General features: G+C 42.8%; 1 protein-coding gene across 4 annotated transcripts in view; it reads left to right on the top strand.

Annotated features, from left to right (window-relative positions):
- Window positions 1-22,983, top strand: part of LOC120895909 — a 140,352-nt gene that overhangs the window by 30,401 nt on the left and 86,968 nt on the right. For all 4 annotated transcript variants that reach the window (XM_040299650.1, XM_040299649.1, XM_040299648.1 and 1 more), the window contains one exon: window positions 1,038-1,224. In XM_040299650.1, the coding sequence (XP_040155584.1) occupies window positions 1,104-1,224 (121 nt within the window). In that variant the 5' untranslated portion in view covers window positions 1,038-1,103. The remainder of the gene's footprint in view (window positions 1-1,037; window positions 1,225-22,983) is intronic.

The following is a 22,983-nucleotide window of genomic DNA, read 5'->3' as shown; positions in this document are numbered from 1 at the left end:
GACATGCTTTAGCGTTTTTCTCTCCCTCGAATCACTTTTCTTCTGCTGTTGCTGGAGTGAGCACGAAAGGGTGTGTATGTGATGATTTATTGCCCTTTTAACCGGCCGGAACTCGGAGCGGGCAGGATGCTGAAGTCATATCATCATCGCTCAACGTTTACCAACCATAACTCGAAAGCAAACAATGCCTTGTCAACGCTTTCTGCACTGATATCTAACCCCATTTGCTGCTTGCTCCGCGATGCTTTGGTACACTGTCCTTCGGGTGGAGTTTCGGTGAAGGTCTATGTCACGTTCGAAGGTCTCCTGAGCAAACAGCACAAAAGGAGATACAAAATAACATAGCTTTCGATAGAGCGAAGAAAGGCTGCAAATTTGTTCATTAACACTACAGAGATCTTATACAAGGACTATCGATTTTGTTGGTAATTTCATGCGTATCCATGAAATAATGATTCAAGAATGAAGTTGTTGAAAGTCTCTACGATACATTTATCACATGTGAATAATTTCATATTTTAAAAACTCCTGTTACTAAGCAAAACGGCCACGCATTCCCTTCGAAATAACAAAATCCTTTCTCAGATGTCGAGGTTTCCCACCTACTAGCATTTGTTTCTATTTATGTTCCATCTAGTTTTCCAACGCGCTAGATTGTTGATCTTCTCAAAAGAGTCTGAACAACTTATTCTAACAAGCGTTTGTGTCTAGGATAATAGGAGTTGATCTATTATATTTTCAACTTTGATACTCTTGCGTCGTGCTGCCATTACCGTCTTCTATTTTATTGCTCTCTCCGATCTATTAATTTATTTTCTCTTTCAAATTTGCTATGCTGGACTAATTATGTTTCCCATTTAATGTAATCCACACATTGTTAAAAAATGGAAGGACGTCTCCTTGAAAATAAATGCCATTAAATGCCTTTAACACCTTACCTATGTGAGAAATGATTGAATATCCACACATGATATGATGTTTTGATGAAAATTAAGTCAATAGTTAAAGTGTATTTTTGTTCTATTTCTTACTCGCAGATCACCTTTATCAGCACGTGCATCCATTCCGTCTTTATACTAGCACACGAAGAATTTCGCGCAACAATGGTTGGGGATTGGTGTAAACTGCTTACGGACGTACTACGTCCATCGCGGTCCATCGGTTGTAATGTCCTGAAACGGTTCATCAGCATCGGCATCCTGCTACAGATCATCGCCAATTGTGGTATGTACACAAATACAAGTTTATATTATCTTTTATGAGTCACATTATTGACAAAAGTTCATCTGAACTAGTGTTGGGAATTTCGTTAAAAAAAAGAAACGGAACGGAACTAGTTCATTTTTCAAAAAGAACGGAACGTGAACCTGGGGTGCAAAAGAACCGACCCAGAGCTTAGAAGCCAAACTGTTTTCCGGGGGTGGCCTTTTTTTTTCGTTGTTCATACTCGCATATTATAATACATCTTTTCCAACCCGTTCTACCATATTAGTACAAATTTTAATTTTATAATAGTTATTTGTCTAGATAAGACAAGCTAAACTATAACACAAAGTATAATAGATGTTACAAATTGCACCATAATACCAAATGCAACACCATTTTTGGTTTCCCAATATCACGATTTTCATAAACGATACGCGACGAAGTGCGATGAATATTCCTGTGAGCATGGGAGAGTGCACAGGCAACACATACTGTATGCGAGAAAGAGTGAACAGTTATCTTGCATGCAGCAAGCAACAGCCGGTTTTTTCAAAGAACGGAACGCACGAACGATAGCACCTTGTTAACAATATTGAAGCGGCAAAGACCGGAACGGAACGGAGTGAACGGAAAGAACGAATTGAACGGAACGGAATGAACGGAAAGAACGGAATGAACGGAAAGAACGAAATGAACGGAACGGAATGGAATGAACGGAATGAACGGAACGGAACGGAATGAACGGAAAGAACAGAATGAACGGAACGGAACGGAATGAACGGAAAGAACGGAAAGAACGGAATGAACGGAACGGATTTTGTATAAAGGATCGGAACGGAACGGCCTACATAAAGAACGGAACTTTTTTACTAGGTTCGGACCGGAACGGCCAACACTAATCTGAACCATCCATATAGAGGCATGCTTGATTGATACTTTTTAATGTAAAAAGAGCATACGTCATCAGTACTATATCAATAGTATATCGATTTGAAAGATAGGTTGCGGTTTGGTCATAATGAGTGTTCTTCAGTGTAAACTACACCAGTCAAGCAGTACAAGCCGTATCACAATGACAACAACTGGGTGACAAAAAAAAGATCGCTTAAGCCACAATGAGCTTCAGTTTAATGATGTGGGAAGTTTGAACAGGTCGTTATAAATACCTTCATGTACCTCTTCATGTACCACCGCTCGCCTAGGTTGGGATGTGGTGTTATGCTGCATCCTTTTGGCATTGGCGCGATATTTCGTGAGGTATTGTCTGACCACAAATGATGTAATTGCCAATCCGTTGGAGTGATGTGTTTTACCTGCGTTGATTTGTTTTGGAAAAGAACAGTCCTCAATACTCTTGTTTTTTTTACTATTAAAACTCTATTAAAAGTAGTATCAGAGTAGATTGAGAGCCAGCTTTATTTCTGATTTCAGTATTAAAAATATGTTTACCTCTTTAGGGCTGTACCAATGAGTCACTTTTTATTTGTATCAGAAGTTTAGCTGAAAAGGGTATTGTATACCTTTAAAATAACGAATACAACCAAAAAGATTAGTGTTATCCCGAAATCTACACGTTCAAAACTCGTTCCACGGAAATCGTTTGATGTATCAGCAAAGCATCATGTTGAGTTTCCCTTTCATAAGCGCTTGAATTAACGTGAGAACAGGCGCTTTGCTGTACATTTGTGAAGTTCATTTAGCGTGCATAAATGTGTGTATGTGTGCAAGGGAAACTTAGCTACCTGGGATGCGGTTGAAGCTCGTGATCAGAAACGTACGCCCATATAAATGCCTTATGTGCATTTGTCTAAAGCGATAGCAACGCTCCAGAACAGAGCGTAAGCATACTACGTTGGCATGAGTATTCATGTTTTTTGTTGCTTTAACAGCACTGAAGAACCGCAGCAGGTCGACTCGACGAGAATTGCAGAATCAGCTGCATTTTTCGTCGATGAACCATCGCCATATTTACTGGCCTGGTGCAAAGTTGTGGTAGCAACGTGGGAAAAACTCGCACGAAACGCTCGACTAAGGTTCAGTTTTTGCCTGCGAACGTGTGTGCATTCATCAAACAGCATTAAATGGGACGGTCGATGCGCAGTCTGCTACAGTTTGTTCATTCCGTGCACCAACAGTGCTGATGTGATGAGGGAAGAGTTGTTGGATAGTTCTGTTTTGTTTGTTACTGACCAGTTGTGAGTGTAAAAAAAATATGACTCTTTGCTATTCATTGGCGTCGAACTGTTTTTATTTATTAAATATAACGTTCTTGTTGAGATTTGGTGTATTCCAGATGTTTGTTTATCATCGTTTTCTTGCAATTGTCAAAGTTTTGGGTATCTTTTACGTAGCACAAATATTCACTCTTTTTGCATTGCTGTAAATAAAGAAACTATAAAACTTAGTTGTGAAAAAAGATGTTTTAATTGAATAATGGACAGGTTCGATTGTGTCCTAACTGTTGGCTGTACAATAAACACAATAAAATATTGTTCAGCTATCTTTGCTGTTTTGCTTTAAGGCCATAATATTCAAACATTACGGATGCGGGAGCTTGAAGCACTTGTATTGAACCAATGCTCAAGGAACACGCATAAAATTGAAAAATAATAGCATCGATCCCCTAGTTCGAGCACAAGAAACCATCGTTTTTGAAGTGGTTTAAAAGCACAAAACAAAACGAAACGAAAGGATTTCTGTACCATTTTAAATCGCTTTTCCCCGGAACCGTTGTCATATTTAAGCAGCACCCTTTCCAACCGGGCCGGCGCGAAGTGGGTGTAAAGTTAGTCCATTTGGTGTGAACATTTGGTGATTTTCCTTTTCCGCTTCTGTTCTTCCTTTTGAACCGATTTCACGCCTGGGAAAAAGCGGGCTGGTGTGAATCAGAAAATACAAGAACGAATCGCTGTGATCACGATAATGTTCCTGAGGTGGTATTGGATTGACCGAGATAGGAACAAAAAACCTCGAAACGGAAAGAAAGGAGTGAAGCTGGCGCGTGTCATGACCTTTCGACGGCAGCACGGCGTGAAAATCCTTTCCGGCGAAGAACGTTTGTCCTTATCCTGGATGAACATGAGGGTGTATTTGTGTGTGTGTGTGCTTGAGGCGGAGTTGTTAAGTTTGTGTGAAAAACGAATAAAAAGTTGAACATTCGCGTGCGGCATTGGCAAGCCTCAACCGTGCTCTACCCAAGGGTTGTACCGGCATGTTGAGTAGAGATGGGTTATCAGTGGGTTTGCAAGCACACATACAAGCGCATCGAACTGTGTACCCGGGCAGTGCGTATAACCGCTGGTATCAACAGCATCGATTGGAAAAATGTTCCAAAGGTTGTGTGTGTGCGTGTGATAGGGTGTTTTTGCATCTTTCTGGCCTGTTCCATATTCGACAAGCAACAGGAACTAAATCAAAAGTGTTTTGTGATGGAAGAAATCCCAAATCGAAGGCCCTTTAAAGGGTTGGTTTGATCGAAACGAGAAACCATTCATCGCTTGATTGTGTGCAAACTGGTGATAGACTACAGAAGAGGGTTTGAATGGAAATATTAATAGCAGATAAAGGGTTTTAAACATTTTTTTCATCATTTGCCAGATCAGATAAAAAATGCAATACTTTAGCTGTAGGCTCATTTTTTTCATCGCATATTTCATGAATGTTAAGATAAATTTAAAGGCATGTGAGAGCGACTAAAATCAGCGTCATCGGTTAACCAGGTGTTTGAATTGAAAAAAAGCGGTGTGCTGAATACATGATTGATTGGGTTGTTACAAAGCAGTGTCTGGTTTCGTTGTCAGTGTCCGGTTGAAAATGAATGTGTGATGATTGGACAAAAGAGTTTTCACTATCATAACAATGTGGTCATTTGAATCTGCTATATTTTTGCAATACATATATATGTTAGTGCAAATTAAAGGTTTTGTATTTGTTGCAATTTTATATTACAAACATTTTTTGGCTAATAAATAAGGATCATCAAAGTTGTGTGTGCAATTGTCACATTAATTCACACACTGAAGAGCTTTTGGGTTCTGGCCTTGCACCCGCGAAAACCCCTTTCGCGTACTTTACGAGCTCTTGTGGTGCACGTGGCACACATTTCGCATAACATGAGTGGAATCTGATCTCTGCAAACTCATCGCTATTTCTAAACCGTCTGACTGGAGTGCTCAATATTTCACACTCACGGCCCACATCTACCGGCATGTAGCAAACTCCCCCATCTCTCTCTCTCTCTAGCTCTCGCGCTACTCGTCTGTCGCTAATACGCTTATCAAATTGTAGCCGAAATAATAAAATGTGTATTTTTACGGCCGAGCGATTCTGCAGTGAAGTGCCGCCATGATGTGGTTATCGCAGCAGCGGGAAAATACTAACCTCCGGGTGGAGTGGAGTGGAAAACAGGAGCTAATATCCTGAGGCCATGATAGTGGCTGAAGACAGTTCCGTTGGCATCGGTGGGCACCGAGGCGAAACGCAAACCAGGGACGAGATGAAGCCACCAACACCCGGCACGGAAATCGACTCCCTTGCGGGTGGCTGTGGTTTTTCCTGTTGCGCGCGAGCGTTACATCCGTGGCTGGGCGGCAACCGAGTGCTGTCGTCGTTCGTTCGTTTGCCGGTGGACGCACCGTGAAACCCTTTCTAGTGGGTAGAAACGAACGGCGAAAAGGGAATGTGAGCACAGTCGGAAGCTTCAGGTTTCCGGCTTTTAGGAAGATTAAACTTCTTCCGAGAAGAGCATTCGGTGGGTATTTGCATTCAGTACAGATGGAGTGTGGCAACCCAGGACGATCTCCTTACCTTGTCCAAATTTGCTGTACAGTACAGCGGTGGCTTGGCCATGTTTTGATAGTTGATGGTTTGGGGTTTCCCCCAAAATCGTCCGGCAAATGATGGTACCGATTGGATCTACATTGGTTTGGTTGCTGGCTCAGTCTGGACGTTGCGGATTGGGGAAAAAACATGCAGATCCACTTTTCCAGACGATTTGAAAACGGAAAATGAACAGTTGGTGCATATTTTGATTCGTTGAAGTAATATGGATTGAGGTTGATAGTAAGGGGGTAAAATTGGTTTAATTGTACAGGGTGTAACGAGAAACTTGAGTGTTGATCGGAACTGAAGCAAAAATAAATATTTCTTTTAATTAGATTTTTTTTTCTTCGGGCGTGCTATATTGTACTTCGCAGCTGTGCTTTCTGTTTGCTTTCGTGTAAGATACTTGTACTAACAAACTTTTTTCATCCTGCATATCTTTGTACAAGCCATACATAAATATGAATTTGAAATATGAAAACTCTAAAGAAAACTGCCATCTTGATATTTTGAAAAGGCGCATGACCGGTATGAGTGCCTTTACGTACCATTAGTGGAGGCATACGATGGCACTAGCCGCTATCAAATCTATCCCGGCACATACTTACACAAACATGAAATGGTCCAGTCGAACAAACGAGACCACACATTAATACGTGCGTGTATATGCACGTGTTTGTTTACCCTTGCGTGTTTATCCCGCCAAGCTGCATCGGACAGGGGTGTTGAGGGCACAAGAGGCTGTCGGTCGCGAGCTGGTAAACATCCAGCATTGAAAGCGCACCAAATGGACGCAGGCCCTTGGTCCGGAAATGCGTTTCGGAATGGGACGCTTTGATAGCTTGAAGCGGAATCTTACATGATTGAACGGACGGAGCGAGCTGGTGCCCATATTCCGACCGCTATGTGTTGTTGTACGCCTGGATGTGGAATTCAGATACAAACTGCTATCGCTCCAGTCCATTTATTACTTCATAATTGCAATCGAGGTCTGCCGACGGTATGGTAGCCGCTCTGTGAGGGAATGGTTTTGTATTTCATGAGATGAGAACAGCATCGAGACGATGCTTGCTGGCTGTTGGCGAACGTTGGCGCAAAAGATGGCAGAGCCTCGAAGATGTGGAGGTTTAATTAGAAACGGATGCACACGGTTGATGCGATATGCGAAGGGTTGATTTGCGTAGTAAATAGCTATCGTACGGTTGATTAGGGGAAACCGGGTGCGATGGTGTCGATGTTTCCAGTCTCGTTTACTGCTTCCATTCCAGCAGAATGGGCTGGTTTCATGAACATCGAGCTGTAGCAGAACAGTCGCTACCGACTTGCTGTTCTGAAGTTACGTTCTTGGAAATTTATGAATTTAGGATATACTCGATGTATCATCCCGTGATGTTAAGGAAGTTTAAGTCACCCGTACATAAAAGTATGTGGTCAGTCTGAGCTGTGTGGCCAGGAATTTTGCAGACAAGCACAGCAGGCCCCTAGTGTGCGTCCCGCTGCTGGCTCGAGGGACAATAATCACAGAACAAATTTATCTGTCAAGCGCTGGTCGGTTGGTCATAACTCTGTCGGCAAAGTTCCTGCGCTAAGTTGTTTGCTGCTTCGGATCCTGGGCTGGGTCACGGGTTTGACGTTGCAATTTAGATGGGCAGGGAAAACTGTAAAGCAAAAACAAAAAAATCTCCCAGAACACCTCGTGCTGGGCCAGTCATGGAGTCCAGCGGCCAATCCACGCTATAACTTTTCCCATTTTATTAAGCCTCTCGCTAGGCCGCTCGGGACGCTCGGGTATAAATGAGCCCAAGGCAAAACCGGACCAATGCGAACTACATTTCGAGATGAACGGCCACTTCCTGTACGGTTGCATCGGTTCGGGGTGTCGACGGGGTGGCAACAGCGAAGGTGGTGGGATATTTTTCTATCGTTTTGGCTTCGGAAAGGAAAGTTTTTCGGGAATGTGGTGGCACCGTTGCACTGAACCAGTGGCAGTGTTTCGACTAACCTCGCCTGCCGTAATTTTGGAAGGACGTTGATGGTCATGTTTCGATGCAGTTTGTATCGGTGCTTGCACTGCTGCTCGAATACAAATCTCGATACCCGTACACTTTTCCCTTGCTTCCCTTCTTTTTAGGCTTTATGGCGATGGACGTAACGGTAGTCCGTTACCTGACCGATAGACTGGTTTAGTGTTGCGCAGCGTAGTGTAGAATAAAGGAAGTACAGGAAGAAGAAGAAAAAAAGTCTTGTATAGTTGGACTCAATATATAGGGAAGCATTTCGTTTATATTGAGATTTTTGAAAGTGTTTTCAAGGCACGTACATCGTATACATGACATCAGGTGAAAAGGGTACACCGTTGGAAGAAGTTTGATGGTAATGTAGAGGAAAATTGCAAACTTCATTCTTTATACGGAATCAACTATAAAACGTTTATTTGTTTGTCGCTTTTTTGTTTGCAGGAATCTGACATTTTATGAGCATAATAACTTTTCGAGAAATCGAAATTAGTTTAATTATATTTGATGATTGCCATCATACATTTCTTGTTCAATTAGTTGAGAAAATGAATACAAAATTTGTTTAAAGAATAGCCACGGATGTAACAGCATCAAACAGCATATGAAATCACTAAATGGGATACATAAATCACTAAATGGGATATCATACATAAAGAAAAACAAAGCGCAAATTATAACATAGAAAAAAAGGAAAAATCGCGTCTTTATGAGTGTCACGTCCGAGTTACAAGGTGGTTCGGAGGAATCCGTTTCCGTGCAGTCTAGTTGCAGTGTGACGGATGCACGATGCTGTATCTCGAATGCTCAAAACCATGCATGTGAAGGATGGAATAAACATATTCCTCCATGCGGGCTTGCTACGGAAAATGTGGAGTAAAGCTTGCTTTACCCGTTGCAGTGAAATTTCCTTTAACTCGAAAAGTCAGCAAAGGAAACGGCTACGGCATCTTCACGCTATTGTGGATGCAGTGGGTAAAAAATCTCGGCGCCCTTTTCGCCTTTCGTCGAGTCGCACCGCGCACGCGGCTAGAGAGTAAATTTGTTTTTATGGTGTAATTGTGTTGATCGGTGTGTGTGTTTTTGTAAACACAGCATGGTGCATTGTTAATGGTGACTGGCATGGAAACCACTCATTTCAAACGATTTCGTTCGTGAATCGCTGGTGTGTGCCCGGGTGTGTGGTTTGATTTTGACTGGCACGAAGGAAAGGAAAAGTTTGCCACATGCCGTGCTGCTTATTATTGGTTTAGTTTCGCGCACTCTTGTGGGAGGCTGTGTGGGTTCGCATGATGGCGGTGGTAGGATTCCGTGACCATAACGCTTCCCGTGTGTGAAGGAGCACCGTGTTCGACGATGTCACCATCATGCAGTTCACTCAAGACGATCTCCAGTCAGCTCGTCGTCGTACGACGCTGTCACTAATTTGTATAATTACTCCGGCTTTTCGGTTTCTTCAGTGGTACAGTAGTTTGGCGAAAGAAAAACCCAGTCACGTAAACACACAGAAAACATACAGCAACGTGACGGCAGTATGGTGCATTCGATGCCATCCGCACATCAGCATTCGTTGGCGTCTGGTAGTGTCGTTTCGGTTTGGGCGGTTTTTGGTTGCCTCGGTAAAGTGTTTGGCAAGCGTTTGATGGGATCAGACAGGCGAGGAACGTGCAACCGGGAATGTAGCAGGAAGATTCTGAGATTTGTTTAGTATATATCACTGCGGTAGACAGTATGGATCGCTAGATGGCTGCAGCGGGGGTCACGTGGAAAAACGATGTATATAAGTTTGTGCTTGCAGCAAAGCACCACAGCCGCTGCACGTGTCATTCTCCCGGTGTGGTCACAGAGTGGGACGAAAAGCATGGAGAAAAAAAAACTATGCCGAATGTAGCGAGCGACATGCATCACCTCGGGGATCTGGGGGCCATGGGTGTGGAGTGGTCTTTCGGGAGGATTGTGATAAAGATTTGGTGCAAATGTTAAGTTACACACGGAGACACACACACATACGTACACATACAAACTCATGAGGGAACCATTCTGTGGCTATGGTGGGTGCACTGAATTGAAATTGTTCAAATACCACCATCCAGTCTTTCATTACCGTTTCCCAAAACCGTACTGTGGCAAAACCCGTAAGTGTGCATATATGTGCGAGCATGTGAGGCTGTATGAGTAGAAAAGTATGTTTGCCGTTTCTCTTTAGAAATTTGGACCAGTTGTTTGTAGGTCGCGTAAGCTGTAGGAAAGTTGATCATGAAGTCACCCTACGGAAAAAAAAGAAAAACACACAAGCGGCGACCGGGACCGGGCCGTCGAAAATATTGGACTGCAATTTAGAGGATCCGGCTGCTCATTTGTGGTGAAAGTTTTTCAGCACCACAAGATAAAACTTGTGCCGAAGAAGAAGTGAGTGGCGAGGTGAGCAGAAAGTGTAGCATTAGCCCAGAATATTGTGGTTGAGAAAAGTTGGCACCTTCTGTCAGTCAGCCGGTTGTTCCTATCGGGGAAGTTTCCCACACTGCACTGAGCGCGAATTGTGTCCTGCCCCCAAGACTCCGAGTTCTCCCATGGGAAGCCCGGCTTCTGGACAGCAATGAACGAGCGCTGGACAGCTAGATAGCTTGAGCGCTGACGAGTTGTTCCCCTTTTGGGTTTAGTTCGCTCTCCAAAACCCTCTGGAAATGGCGATTCACTGAAGCGAACGCTATAATCCGTAATTTAATGATTCTTGGTGGGTCGGGGGAAATTGATCATCACACCTGCCGCCGTGCAAAGTCGCTGGAAATGCCGGTGGGAAAAGCAGCTTGCACACTGGCATCGTACGAGTGAAGCGAGTGATGAAAACCTTCTTAAACATTCACCCAGAAGCACAAGGTGCTTCACTGGGAAGGTGTGTTCAGATGTGCTGGTTTGATAGCTCGAGACACACACCGTATGACAATATCGATTTTCCGACCGAACGTTCATCAATGAAACGCATTCCGTGATCATTCGAGCCGTTCGGGATTTATCGATTACGTTCAGAGAAATGTCTGGACACAGCGGCCGCTATTGATTGGCCACACACGCCATAGCACACAAGACACAAGTGTGGGCGATTCTGTAGCTTTCCCGGCATATGGGACTTTCTCCGTGCACCGATCGTTATACGCTACGAGCACTGGTGGTCGCTGATGTCATTAGCAAATGGAAACTCGATGAGGGTCTGTTGGGTCTACAGGGGTGGACACAATTACCTGGAATCAATCTTACTTTAGGCGCAACAACGAATCTCCGTTGAGAGAATGGAGTGTGTTCCGTTGAGTGGCCCGCAAATCTAACCCAATGTCAACAGTCATCCCACTAACAGGGTGTAGCAAACCAGTGGCTAGGTTCGGTGACTTTAGTAGCAAAGAAATAAGCGAACATCCGTAGACGATGGCAAATGTATCGTACAATGAGTTCTGTAAAAAACTTAAAAAAGAAGAAGAAAAAAAAAACAACACAACAACGAAGACCGTCAATCCACAGAAAGATAAACATAAGACAGCCCATGTCTAATACCATAGCGGATGCGATGAAGTATCGGGATCAGTGCCAGCGCCCCATCCTTTTATGAAGCCGCTGGCCTACTATTTTTCGATTGTTGGTCCCAATTTGCCCACACCTTATCGTTGCGGGGCAGGATAATAGAACCAGGCGGACGGTCCGTGTCTGCGGATGTGTGGGTCGAGTGTGCCGACTGGCAGTGGCCTATCCGAGAAAGAGACAAATAAAAGTTTTACTGTTTGCACTTGCACTCATCCGAAACCAGCGCTACGATCTTTTTTCGTTCACTCGGGGCGAGTACCGGCTTCGAACGACGAAATCCGTTCGACGCTCATGAGAGAATGAGAATCATGAGATACAACTGTCAAGCATTTAAAGACGTTTATATCTACGATTCAAGGATGGTCATGTTTTGAATTTTGATTTTTTTGCCGTTGGTATTGGATTTCATTCGTTACATCATTATTGGATGATTTGTTATCAATCAGAAGGCAGCTTGACACACTTTCTTGAAATTTGATTTAACTTATTTCAAATTTAGAAGAGACGACAGGATTGGATTTACTTTTAAAAATGTGTAAAAATACTGATTGATTTTATTTTAAAGAGTTATAAACGTTATTTATATGGTGAAAATGTTTTGCGATATTTTTCTATAAATTTTTCAGACATTTCATATGAAAAACATAAAATTTGACCTTTACATGAATATTCAAGTATGTTTATATATATTCCGATATATTTTATGTTTTTAATATAAAATTTCAAAACTGATGAAAACTTTTTTATTGGGAATAGATAACAAAACATTTTCAAAATGTTACATATCTCTAAGTTCAGTTCACTTCAATCATTTAAAGCAAAATTTAAAGCAAAACGTTACATTGAAAACAACATTCGTTCCAAATCCGCAGCGCAAAACCTCGCGGATTTCTCCCCATACAAACGGGAACGTTCGACCCCGGCAGGTAGAACTCATTCTTTCGCGCGCTTCTTACGGTCTCTCAATGGTACGTTATTTTAAAATTAAGCGCCAAGTGAGCGCCTTCTGACAGCCGCGGCGAACGGATCTCGTCGTTCGAAGCCCATAGTCGCCCCGACTGTTTCCAACGCTCGATCTGAAGGCTTTGGTGCGCACGGAATGGGGTCCCCGCTGTCCGAGGGGGAAAAAGTTAAAAAATAAAAAGGACTATCCTCATGAGGCAGCAAACGGGGGCCGATGGAAATTCGACTAAGAAATCGGTCTTCATTCGTTCGAGCTGCGTTTGTCTGCGTTGTGTTCGAGAGTGTGTTGCCCCCCCCTTCCCCAAGACGGAAAGGCATCAATGGTCACGAAAGCTGTGTTTTCCAGAAGATGGCTTTTCTTCCCTTTTCGCCCACTGGCTGGGAAAGGAAGCATGCAGAAGGGGTGGGCCCAAAAGTTTGAAGCTTTTATCTGACTGTTTTGGAGCTTTTTTGCACACTTTATATCTTAACCTTTTTTCTTGTGTTTTTGTGTTCCTGCTCCACTTGGCTGAGAGGGTAATTGCAGGACTTTTTTGCACTTCACTAACCTCTCTCATTGCATCCCGGGTGTGAAGTTGCGGGGGCAAACCATCATCCTGCTCAGCCTGGGGGAAGGAAGCGTTGGGTTAGAGGGGAACCAACGAAAGTGGTTTGTAGGAAATTAGATTTATGTTCTGTTTGCTCAGGCCGTTTCCCATTTTCCGGGTACTTTTTGTGAGTCTGTTTGGCTTTGTGTGAATGTTGTCTGTGTGTGTGTGTGTGTGTGTGTGTAGCTTTTTTATTCTTCTGTTTCATTTTAGGTTTCGGTGTCATTTTGTTTTAGTTTTCTTTGTGGCCTTTGTTGGGAGAACTCCGTACAGCACGGAGGTCACCAAGCGTGCCTAGCTCTGGGTATGATTTGTGAGGAGTTATTCGAAGGAGAAGAAAAAAAGGGTGTCGTAAAACTGTCTATTACAGTATCACACGTTTCGAGTGGATGAAAGTGGAAGTATAAATTATGTTTGAGTTTGTTTTTGGGAGCTACAAATAGTGGCTCCGGAATTACGTCACTTGAGAGTGCTTCCAGAGTATCGCTTGGCAAATAATAATTATTGCAAATGATGAAGAAAGCCGATAAAGGCATCGTCACAATGAGTGTTTCGGGCAGATATGATTTAATTTCCATTACAGAATGCATAAAAGCGGGGTATGGGTTTGTATTACATGCAGCTTTAACATGTTTCTCATTTCAAGCCGTCATCAAATGCTGCCAAAAACACACTACCGTTAAGTTTTCTTAAGAAAATGAAAGTGTCGATATTGGTCAAGCGTTAACCAACCCAATTGTCTGCAAAACCATCACAAGCAACGCTACTCCAATACTTGTTTTACCACAGTTAAGGACTCTTCCTCTGTTGCTTAATTGAGCGAACATTCCGTTTCGGCTTCATTACGACGGTTAGCCATCTAGAACGGGTTATCCTACTGGCAAGGGTCTAATGGCGGTTCGTGTGAGAGCCATTTTCCGAAATGCTTCGTTCGGAACCCTACGGCATTCGGGCATGTACTCACCCATCCCATCAGGTAAACTTCGTCCGTCTGTGGCGTAATCTCGTTAATTAAGTCCGATACGATTTATCCATTCGCTGGCCGCGAAAAGAGCCTGTGATTGTGTGGTATATTTCCCAGCAGGTGATGTATTAGCTCTCGATGAACAACTTCCTTCCACGTTCCCCAGCTGTCGAACCAGTCGTTCGAGCTGCAATCAGTGTTTCATGGGACTGTCGTCATCACTCCCCGTCGTCTATGTGTGCGGTTTGGTTATTGTGCATGGAGGTGTGTGTGTGACTACCAGCATAAAGCACAGGACGCTCTCCAACCCGTAACTGATTGTATGCGGTTAGCAATAATGGACTAGGTTTCTCTCCAGCACCTAATTACAGCTGGGTGCAGGAGTGGTGCCAATAAAATTACGCAAATTATTATACCATGCTCCGCAATGGGGTTTAATCAGGGTGCGTGCAGAAGTTGGTATTTTGGAGAAAAGCCGTTTGTCATGAGTCGCGGGTCCTTTCGGTTGGTGTTCATTACGGTTGACGTTTTATGAATCAAGAGTGGCCATTGGTGAGTATTCATAAAACTCACCAATGGTAAAAATGTAAAAAATGGTGGTAAAAATGTAACTCAATTAAATAATTAGCTGTTATGTACTTTTTTTACACAGCTTGTGCAGAAGTAGCACGTGTAGCGTGCGTTGTAGTTGCCACTAGCCAACTCTACCATATTGTGGGTAAGGTATTGAGTGTTTTTCTATAGTCATTAGTTGGTCAAAAGTGGTGAGAGAAGTAATTATTGATTGATTCCTTAGATTTTTTTTTAAATTTCCTACATCGTTTTTAATCACTACATCCGATGTAGTTGTATGTAGTGGGATTGTTATTTGACTTACTTTGAATCCATCATGTTATAGGCATTCTGATCGATGTTGTACTAGCTGGCGCGTCAAGCGATCAGATGACGAATTCCTTATTGTAATTTCTAGTAGGTGAATGTGTCGTTCATTTGAGATATTTGAATTGATAATGTGTGACAGTTTTGAGTTTAGTGAAAAATGGCACAACTATTGAAATATTTGAGAAAAGTGTATTAAAATTTGTCCTTATTTGATAGAAAGTATTACCTAAGGCACTATGTTTGAATATAATTTAAAAAAAAATTAAATGGGCGAATAATAGTCAAAGACAAATTAAAGAAAAGATCCATTTTGAGAAATCTTTTTACGACATTCGATTTACAAAGAGCTTTGTTTGAGATACTTACAATTAATCCGTGAAGATTTAATCAAATAAAGCGATCAGATTTCTCCAATGCTAATCAAGTTAGTCAAAGTGTAAGTCCAAGTTTAAGCTTCGAATGAAGGTAAATCGAAACGATGAACAGTGCCCAAGAACTGCATAGTTCATGTGCCTAACAGTTGGCCTTGATAGATTAGAATGGTTTACTTACGAACAAAAGAGAAATGCCGAAGTTTTGCCCAATCTTCAATAGCACCAAATAGTCAGACACGGAAGTAAGTAAAGCAAGCCAGTGTTTTTGGAAAGTTTTCCTCATTTCATTAAGCTAGTTTTCGTCCAAGCTTTCATGCTAGTATGCGGAGAACGAGCGGTGGGACGACTTCCTTTCCCACTCGGGCAATGGGGTGCTTTTCTCTGCCAATAGACCAATTAGTGTGTGTTTTACCCGTGTGCGTTGTTTTTCGGATCAACATGTGTGCCCGAGTTGTGGCCGTGGTACAAGTTTTGCAAGTGTTGATTCCCGGCTTGAAGATTGATCCGTCTCGTTCGCTTTGGAAGCCGCGAGCTGGGGATGCTCGGGGCTAGGCGAAGCTAGACAATGGTCAGTAAGTGGATGGGTATGTGTACATAAATCTTCTGTAGCACGCAAACCGCATCACTGTCTGCTCGTTCCCCGGAGGCATTGAGAGGTGAACCGACTGTTTGTGTGGTTGTGTTAGTATGTGTGTGTGGATGCTGTATTCCAGGAATTAGGCTTCGGGAACGGACGCAGACCGGCGTGCTATGTAGCAAAGTTTTGCCACTCATTTGTTTGCGGAAAAACATCGCCTGCTCGCCAATATATCTGCGTGCGAGAGGAATGGCCGTGTCCAAGTTTAGGTTTGATTTGGTATCCAGCAGGCTTCCAGCAGACGGTGTTCGTTCCCAGCGAGCCAAATACGTAGCTAAAGTTAGAAATGGCAACCCGCTCCCTTCTGGTTGTTCCGAAGGCACCTCCTGTCGCTCGAACACTGTTTACCAACTAATTAGACAGCACTGGAAAGAGTCTCCAGAGTGGGTGAAGAAGGCAAGGGGAGAGGAAGGGAACGATGCGAACACATACTGCAACTCAACAACTCTCCTTGCGCCCAAACAATCTCAGCCATGCAAGCTTGGACACGAGTACCACTGTGTTCTACATACATTCGGCGTGTCTGTGCAGTGGCGTCCTTCCTGCATGCCGAATTCGTTCCGGAACCATATTCGAGCAGCCTCTGCTATGAAGAAAATAGTGCGCATAAATCTTATGCTAGCTTTTGCGCTTGTTTTCCACCGTACTCGCCGTACGAGAATGTGGATGTGCCGGGGTTAGAATGTTGTTTCGTTGTCGGGCACAAAAACACTAATTAATGACCGAAGGATCCTTATCGTTCGTAGAATGAGTCCGCAGGGGAAACGGAAGGCTTTTGCCCGAGCGACGCAACTCGTCATAAAGTTTGAGCTCAAAGGAAAGGATAGAAGCTGCCAATTGCTGGGACTGTTTGTGTTTGTGTGTTTGCGGGCGAAAGTAGAAAACTTCGGCAAGCTTCGGCGAGTTGGTGCATACAAATTGACAGCGGTGAGTAGAAACCGCAAGGCAGACGGTAAAATGACGTTTGGTGCGTATGTACCGATCGGATGTCGAGAAACCGTCGAAAGGGTTGCACTTAATTAATAGAATTTTTGTTATGTGAGCTAGTTGCTGCAGTCGTTCTGGTGGTTTCGAACGGGGACGTGAGTGCACCATTTCGGGATTGTGTGAGCTGACAGGACAGGGAAATTATGGGTAAGCGGTGTGTAATGCGAGTCATTTCTGCTATGTTTTTATCGCACAGTTAGTTTCTCTGTTTGCAGCAAAAGCAAATGATACTCGTTCCGTTGCCAGGGGAAACCTTTTAAAACGCTCTAGAAAGAGTACGAAAGTGCACTACAACCTTGGTAGGTGGGAGGTGGATGCTGATGGGAGCATCCACTGGCGGTACCATCGCCCAAAAACGGCTTGATTTGGTGGCTGCGATTTTCGTATCCCGTCCCCCTTTAGGGTGGTTGGCTTTTGGGCTTTTGGCTTGAGAGCAGCAGTACGAGTTCGGTTTCTGGGTTCTGGGAAACCACATTAAATGGCGAGAAGAGATACGAACATCTATATTTGGGTGTTTGGACGGTTTTCCGCACGAAACACTCTTGACTCGTTGAAGCCGGTGCATAATTCGCATAACGAACGGCGCGCAAACAACCCCGTCGGAAAAGGGTGGGTTCGGAATGTATAACCGAGATGTTTATTTAAATTGTCTTCCATACGGGATGTGTGGTACGTATCCAGCTCGTATACGTATTGGTGCGGGCGGTGCATCTAATCGAGATAGGGACAGATAGAGCTCTCGAAAATGTGAAAGTGCAAGATATTTTTCACATAATCACATTCATATTATTTCTACCGAAAGCAAATAAACATATAAACTTTCTGGTGGATAGCTTCGACCGTGCCCAAAAGAGAAGCAGTTGAGGCATACAGGCGCTGCAATTGCATTCCGTGCTTTCTTCTGCTTCAAAGCTCCCGTGCAGTGGTGGGCACCGTCAGCGTAACGATGTTGGTAGGGCTTGGAAAACCCAAAGCCAACGCAAACAATATCGTTTCGATGGCTGGTGAAGGATCGCTGCGATCCAAGCTCTTGCTTGCCGCTCGTGAATTAGGGGGGGGGGGGGGGTAGGAAACAACGATGAAGGTTTTTGTGTATGTATGTATATATTGGTAACGATAGCGACCGTATTCTAAAGTTTGCTGAGAAACATTAAACTGGAGATGGTTGAAAGAATAGATACCGCTTCATTCAATTGGTTGAATTTTGTAGTTGCATAAACCGGTATTTATTGCGTATAGTATGTGAAAATGAATATTGTAAAATAGTCCAGTACGCAGAAAAAATGGTATCTATTAGTGGCTTGTTTGATAAAAGTCAGCATATTCGTTTGCCATAATAAAGGTATGAACAATGTGGATAAGAAGATGAAAAATCTGAGCTTTTGCGTGATGCATTAGAGGTGAAAATTGTGACACGTAGTCAAACATAGGTGCCTTAGAGACAAAAATAAGTAAGTCAAAGCCAACATTTAGTGTCAACGACTGTAAAACTTTGAAATGCGTAGCTAAAGATTCAACTATTAATAGAAAAGATGAACACATTGCTCTCTGCTCTATTGGAAGGAGAGTCAATACCAAAAATACATAAAAGATTTTTGTGATTTCAATAGCTTTCAGGAATTATGATGTTGCTGATGACGATGCGTCCCATTTCTCACAACCGATTGAGAGGAACGAATTTATCACTAGGATATCAAATTTAAAAATCTGATGATACATTTCAAACTAATTCAGCAAAATCAGGGAGCTCTTATATCTATTATAGATGGAAATGTTATACAGCCTACAACACAGTTGTCAGTTTAGGTCTGTCCATCTCAAAACCCAACACATGAATCCATAACGATTTAATCATCGCGCGCGTGTTTACGCGATGATGAGATACAAATTCTTATTGTAAAACCTCGAATTTTATCAATTTGAATTAAACGTTCAAGTTATAACAAAGGCACAAAATCGCAAAGTAGAAGAATAAACAGAAGGCTGAAGGTGTTGTCAGTACAACGATCCGTAAACGAATGATCTTTATTTTGACATTCAGATTATCGCACAGTTGTCACGGTGATGGTCATATTCCGATCCGGCATATTGGGCACTATGGTCTTATCAGGGGTCAAATCTCCAGGATATTACAGCTCGGCTATCCTGACCAACAAATTGACCTCAATTTGAGCGGCTTTACTGTAGAAATCTTCAATACTTAATGAACAGAGCTGAGAATGAGAATAACTCACATACTTTCAATCACAACTGCTTTTCTGACCAACATCTCCTCCGGAAGTCTTGCTGAAGTTTACGGAAGTTACAGCCAAGCATAAGGACGATGATGATATCGAAAGGTGTTGATCCTGAATGATGTCGTCATATGATGCGTAAAGTTGGGTCAATTTCAATCACAGCTGCTTTTCTGACCAACATCTCCTCCGGAAGTCTTGCTGAAGTTTACGGAAGTTACAGCCAAGCATGAGGACGATGCTGATATCGAAAAGAACTGATCCTGAATGATGTCGTCATGTGATGCGTGCGGTTGAATCAATCTCATAGTGGGTGTAAGTACTGCTGCCGCTGATCGGCATCTCCTCCAGAAGTCTTGCTGACGTTTACAGAAGTTACAGCCAAGCATAAGGACAATGTCGATCAGGATGAACCTGAATACTGAACGACACCACGATGATTGTTGTTCAACAGCTCAGCATGCTACAACTGATGCCACAGCACTCGAACATGACGCGGCGGTAGAGGGTGGTAGCGGGATCAATCCATTAAGTGGCGGAAGGCAAAACACACGATGAATCGGAGGCGATGACAACACGGCGTGCGATGCATATGCAATAACAGAAGTGATGCGCGAAGCTTTTCCAGTATTCCAAGTATGAGCAATGATAAAAGAATAGCCAGCGGCCGTATTCATACTAAATGGCGGTGTCGTCATTGTCGTGCAAGATGAACAAGATGGCGGCCACACTAAATGCAAGGCTGGTGTCTTTGGGGTTGCAGGGATCGAGATCGTTGTGGCTGGTGAATCTGGCGTAATCTGGTCTAGCCATGAGGCAAATCGTTGCCTAAACATCGAATTGGCTGCCTATACCGGCAAGCACACACAGAAGCTTCTCGTTTTTGCGCATTGCAATGGCAGGTGGTAGCGTCATCTCACACACAAACAAACAAACTCTTCGATACACAATCTTGTGCCGTGCTGGATTGGACAGCAAAGCAGGTGCAGGCGATAAGACGTATCCCACTTCTGAGATGTAAAACCTCGAATTTTATCAATTTGAATTAAACGTTCAAGTTATAACAAAGGCACAAAATCGCAAAGTAGAAGAATAAACAGAAGGCTGAAGGTGTTGTCAGTACCAAGGATAATATATTTAGAAGGTTGATTTTTATCGATTTTGCTGGGCGACATTGTGGGGGACATCTGTCAATCTCTGCATACAAATTTCATTACCCCTCACCAGCCCTCTCCGATTTTTATACCGGAGCCCCCGGAAGAGAAATGTCAAGTCGAGAAATGTCATTTTGCTCTGAACAACTTAACCTTGTCATTTATAACACCTTGGTCAGTACAACGATCCGTAAACGAATGATCTTTATTTTGACATTCAGATTATCGCACAGTTGTCACGGTGATGGTCATATTCCGATCCGGCATATTGGGCACTATGGTCTTATCAGGGGACAAATCTCCAGGATATTACATTATCGATAATTAGACGGTTCAATACAGGGTTTCCCACGATTTATTGGTCAGTTCCCATGATTTTTTGGTGCGTTCCCACGATTTTTTGGTCGTATCCCATAGATTTTTGGTTCGTTCCCATAATTTATTGGTATTTTCCGATTGGATATCAATACAATTGGACCAAAAATTCTAAGGAACGACCAAAAATCGTGAAACTAAAAATATGGGAACCCACCAAAAATTGATGGGAACCAACCAATAAATCGTGGGAAACCCTGTATGTATAAGGAATGTTTACGTAAATCGGTCAATCCAATCGGTCGAAGTGTAAAAGTAAGATTTTAATCAGTGATCATATGTAAAAGAAGAACAGAATACTGAAAGAAATTGATTGAAATATTCCAAGATAATGTAATTGAGACTGTATTTTTGCTTAGCGATAAATATTGATGGAAAGAATGATGAATGTACGCCAGTGTGGCTAGGATTTACGACATAAGCTATGATTAACCCACACCAACGAAATGACCAACAACATTTGAAACAATATTTCACCACAACCACACCCATTACGTGTTTGTGCGAGCGTGTCTTTTGATTGTCAAACTCTATTTTCGTTTTGGGGAGTGACCGCAACACACGTCGTGCATTCTGGATTCCGTTACGAACTATCATACACATGCTCGTAACATTTGATTTTGTTAGGTATATAAACTTCGTTCGTTATTTCGCCAATAAAACGGTGAAGCATGAAGGTTGAAATAAGGTTAGTTGTTAATTATGAAAATTAATCATTTCCGCAAGAATGTTTGCTAAGTAGAAAACAAAAAATCAAGCAGTATAACAGCACAAAACGCAAGCAACACAAGGACGGATTTATGTAAAACTGCATGTTTTGCTACCATTTTGCAATCCATTATGTGAGTGACACATGAACATGTCTTGACTTTCTAACGTATTGTTTGCGTGTCGCCGCGTAACGTACTCCGAGTGATTTATTAGATCCACGCATTCTTAATCTGTGGGAAGGTTTTCTCGTTCAATTAGTGCAAATTGAAGGTGTGCGTGCTCGGGAAAGGAAAGCCACAGTGACTGAATCATGCACACTTAGTCAGTCGGTGTTGGGATAGATACAATGTGAAGGTTATAACGAGTTCATGAACGAAAAACAAAAACAGAAAAACAAGTGATATTTATAGACGATAGGAAAATTGAAAGTAGTGCAGATATGTGCCACCATTTTGCTGATTATTGCAATAGACCTCAATTCATCTAATTATTGAAGGCACAACAAAATTACGTTCCGCCTGTACCTTCATTTCCTTCGGGCGTATTTCTGCATGTAGGGGACTATGGATTTTTTGTTCTTCTCAGGATTGCAGATGGGCGAGCAAGAACGCGTCGCGTGTGTTTTTTATTTATTTTATGGCAAAGGCCAAAATCGTCATTTCGGTAATTGCCACTGCGGCATCGCGCTTTTCCCCCGATGGGTTTTAATGTGATTAAGGAGGATTAATAAAATTATGACGTTCGCCGCTGGTACATAAACACAAAGTGGGTTGAAGGTGGGTTTTCCAGCGTGACGGTACTTCCAGAAGGTAAAAGTGATGGTGTTTGTTTCTAATTTATAGCTGAAAGATGGACGCCAGAAAGCACGAGATTTGCAATTAGGCGCCGCGTAGCTGGCAAAGAAATTGACCTCGAGCTGCGAATGGTCTTCGATGCTAAATGATTATCGTTCGATCGTGAACGTAAGTTAGGTACTTTCATTTTTCCTTCACGACACTAAACATTCCACCCGGTACTAACCTAATAAGCTTCTTTCTTAAGTGTTTTTAGGGATTGGCGGAACTGAATGCACGGCTGTGTGTGGTAGCAGACGTTATGTTTCCCTATAAGTACCACCCCAAAACGTATGAATCGTGAAATGTATCTTCATCGCTGATGGCCTCGCGGTAGTGTGCTTTTGTCTCGTGTGTGCTTAGTCACGTCGGGCAGTCTGGGTAGTGTTATTGTTATTTTGTTATGAAATCGAATCGATTCGATTGTTTCGGCTGCGTGCTTGCAATTGTCAAAAAATCTGAAGGATAAAATGGGAAAGTTATGTTTCGATTAGGATGATTGTTTTTATTTTGTTAGCATAAGCACACCACCAACGTTTGTCAGACATTGTGTCCGGCAGAGCCTTTGCTTTGTAAGAACGATTGTGTAGAGCTTTGGTCAAAAAAGCTTGAGAACAGATTCAGCTGTCACTGTTACAGCCCAGAGCGTTTTGTGGGGTACAAGCTT

Source organism: Anopheles arabiensis, chromosome 2 (genome assembly GCF_016920715.1).
Source record: "Anopheles arabiensis isolate DONGOLA chromosome 2, AaraD3, whole genome shotgun sequence".
NCBI lineage: Eukaryota > Metazoa > Arthropoda > Insecta > Diptera > Culicidae > Anopheles > Anopheles arabiensis.
Note: the sequence above shows the minus strand (reverse complement) of the source record. Positions and strands in the feature narration are given on the sequence as shown.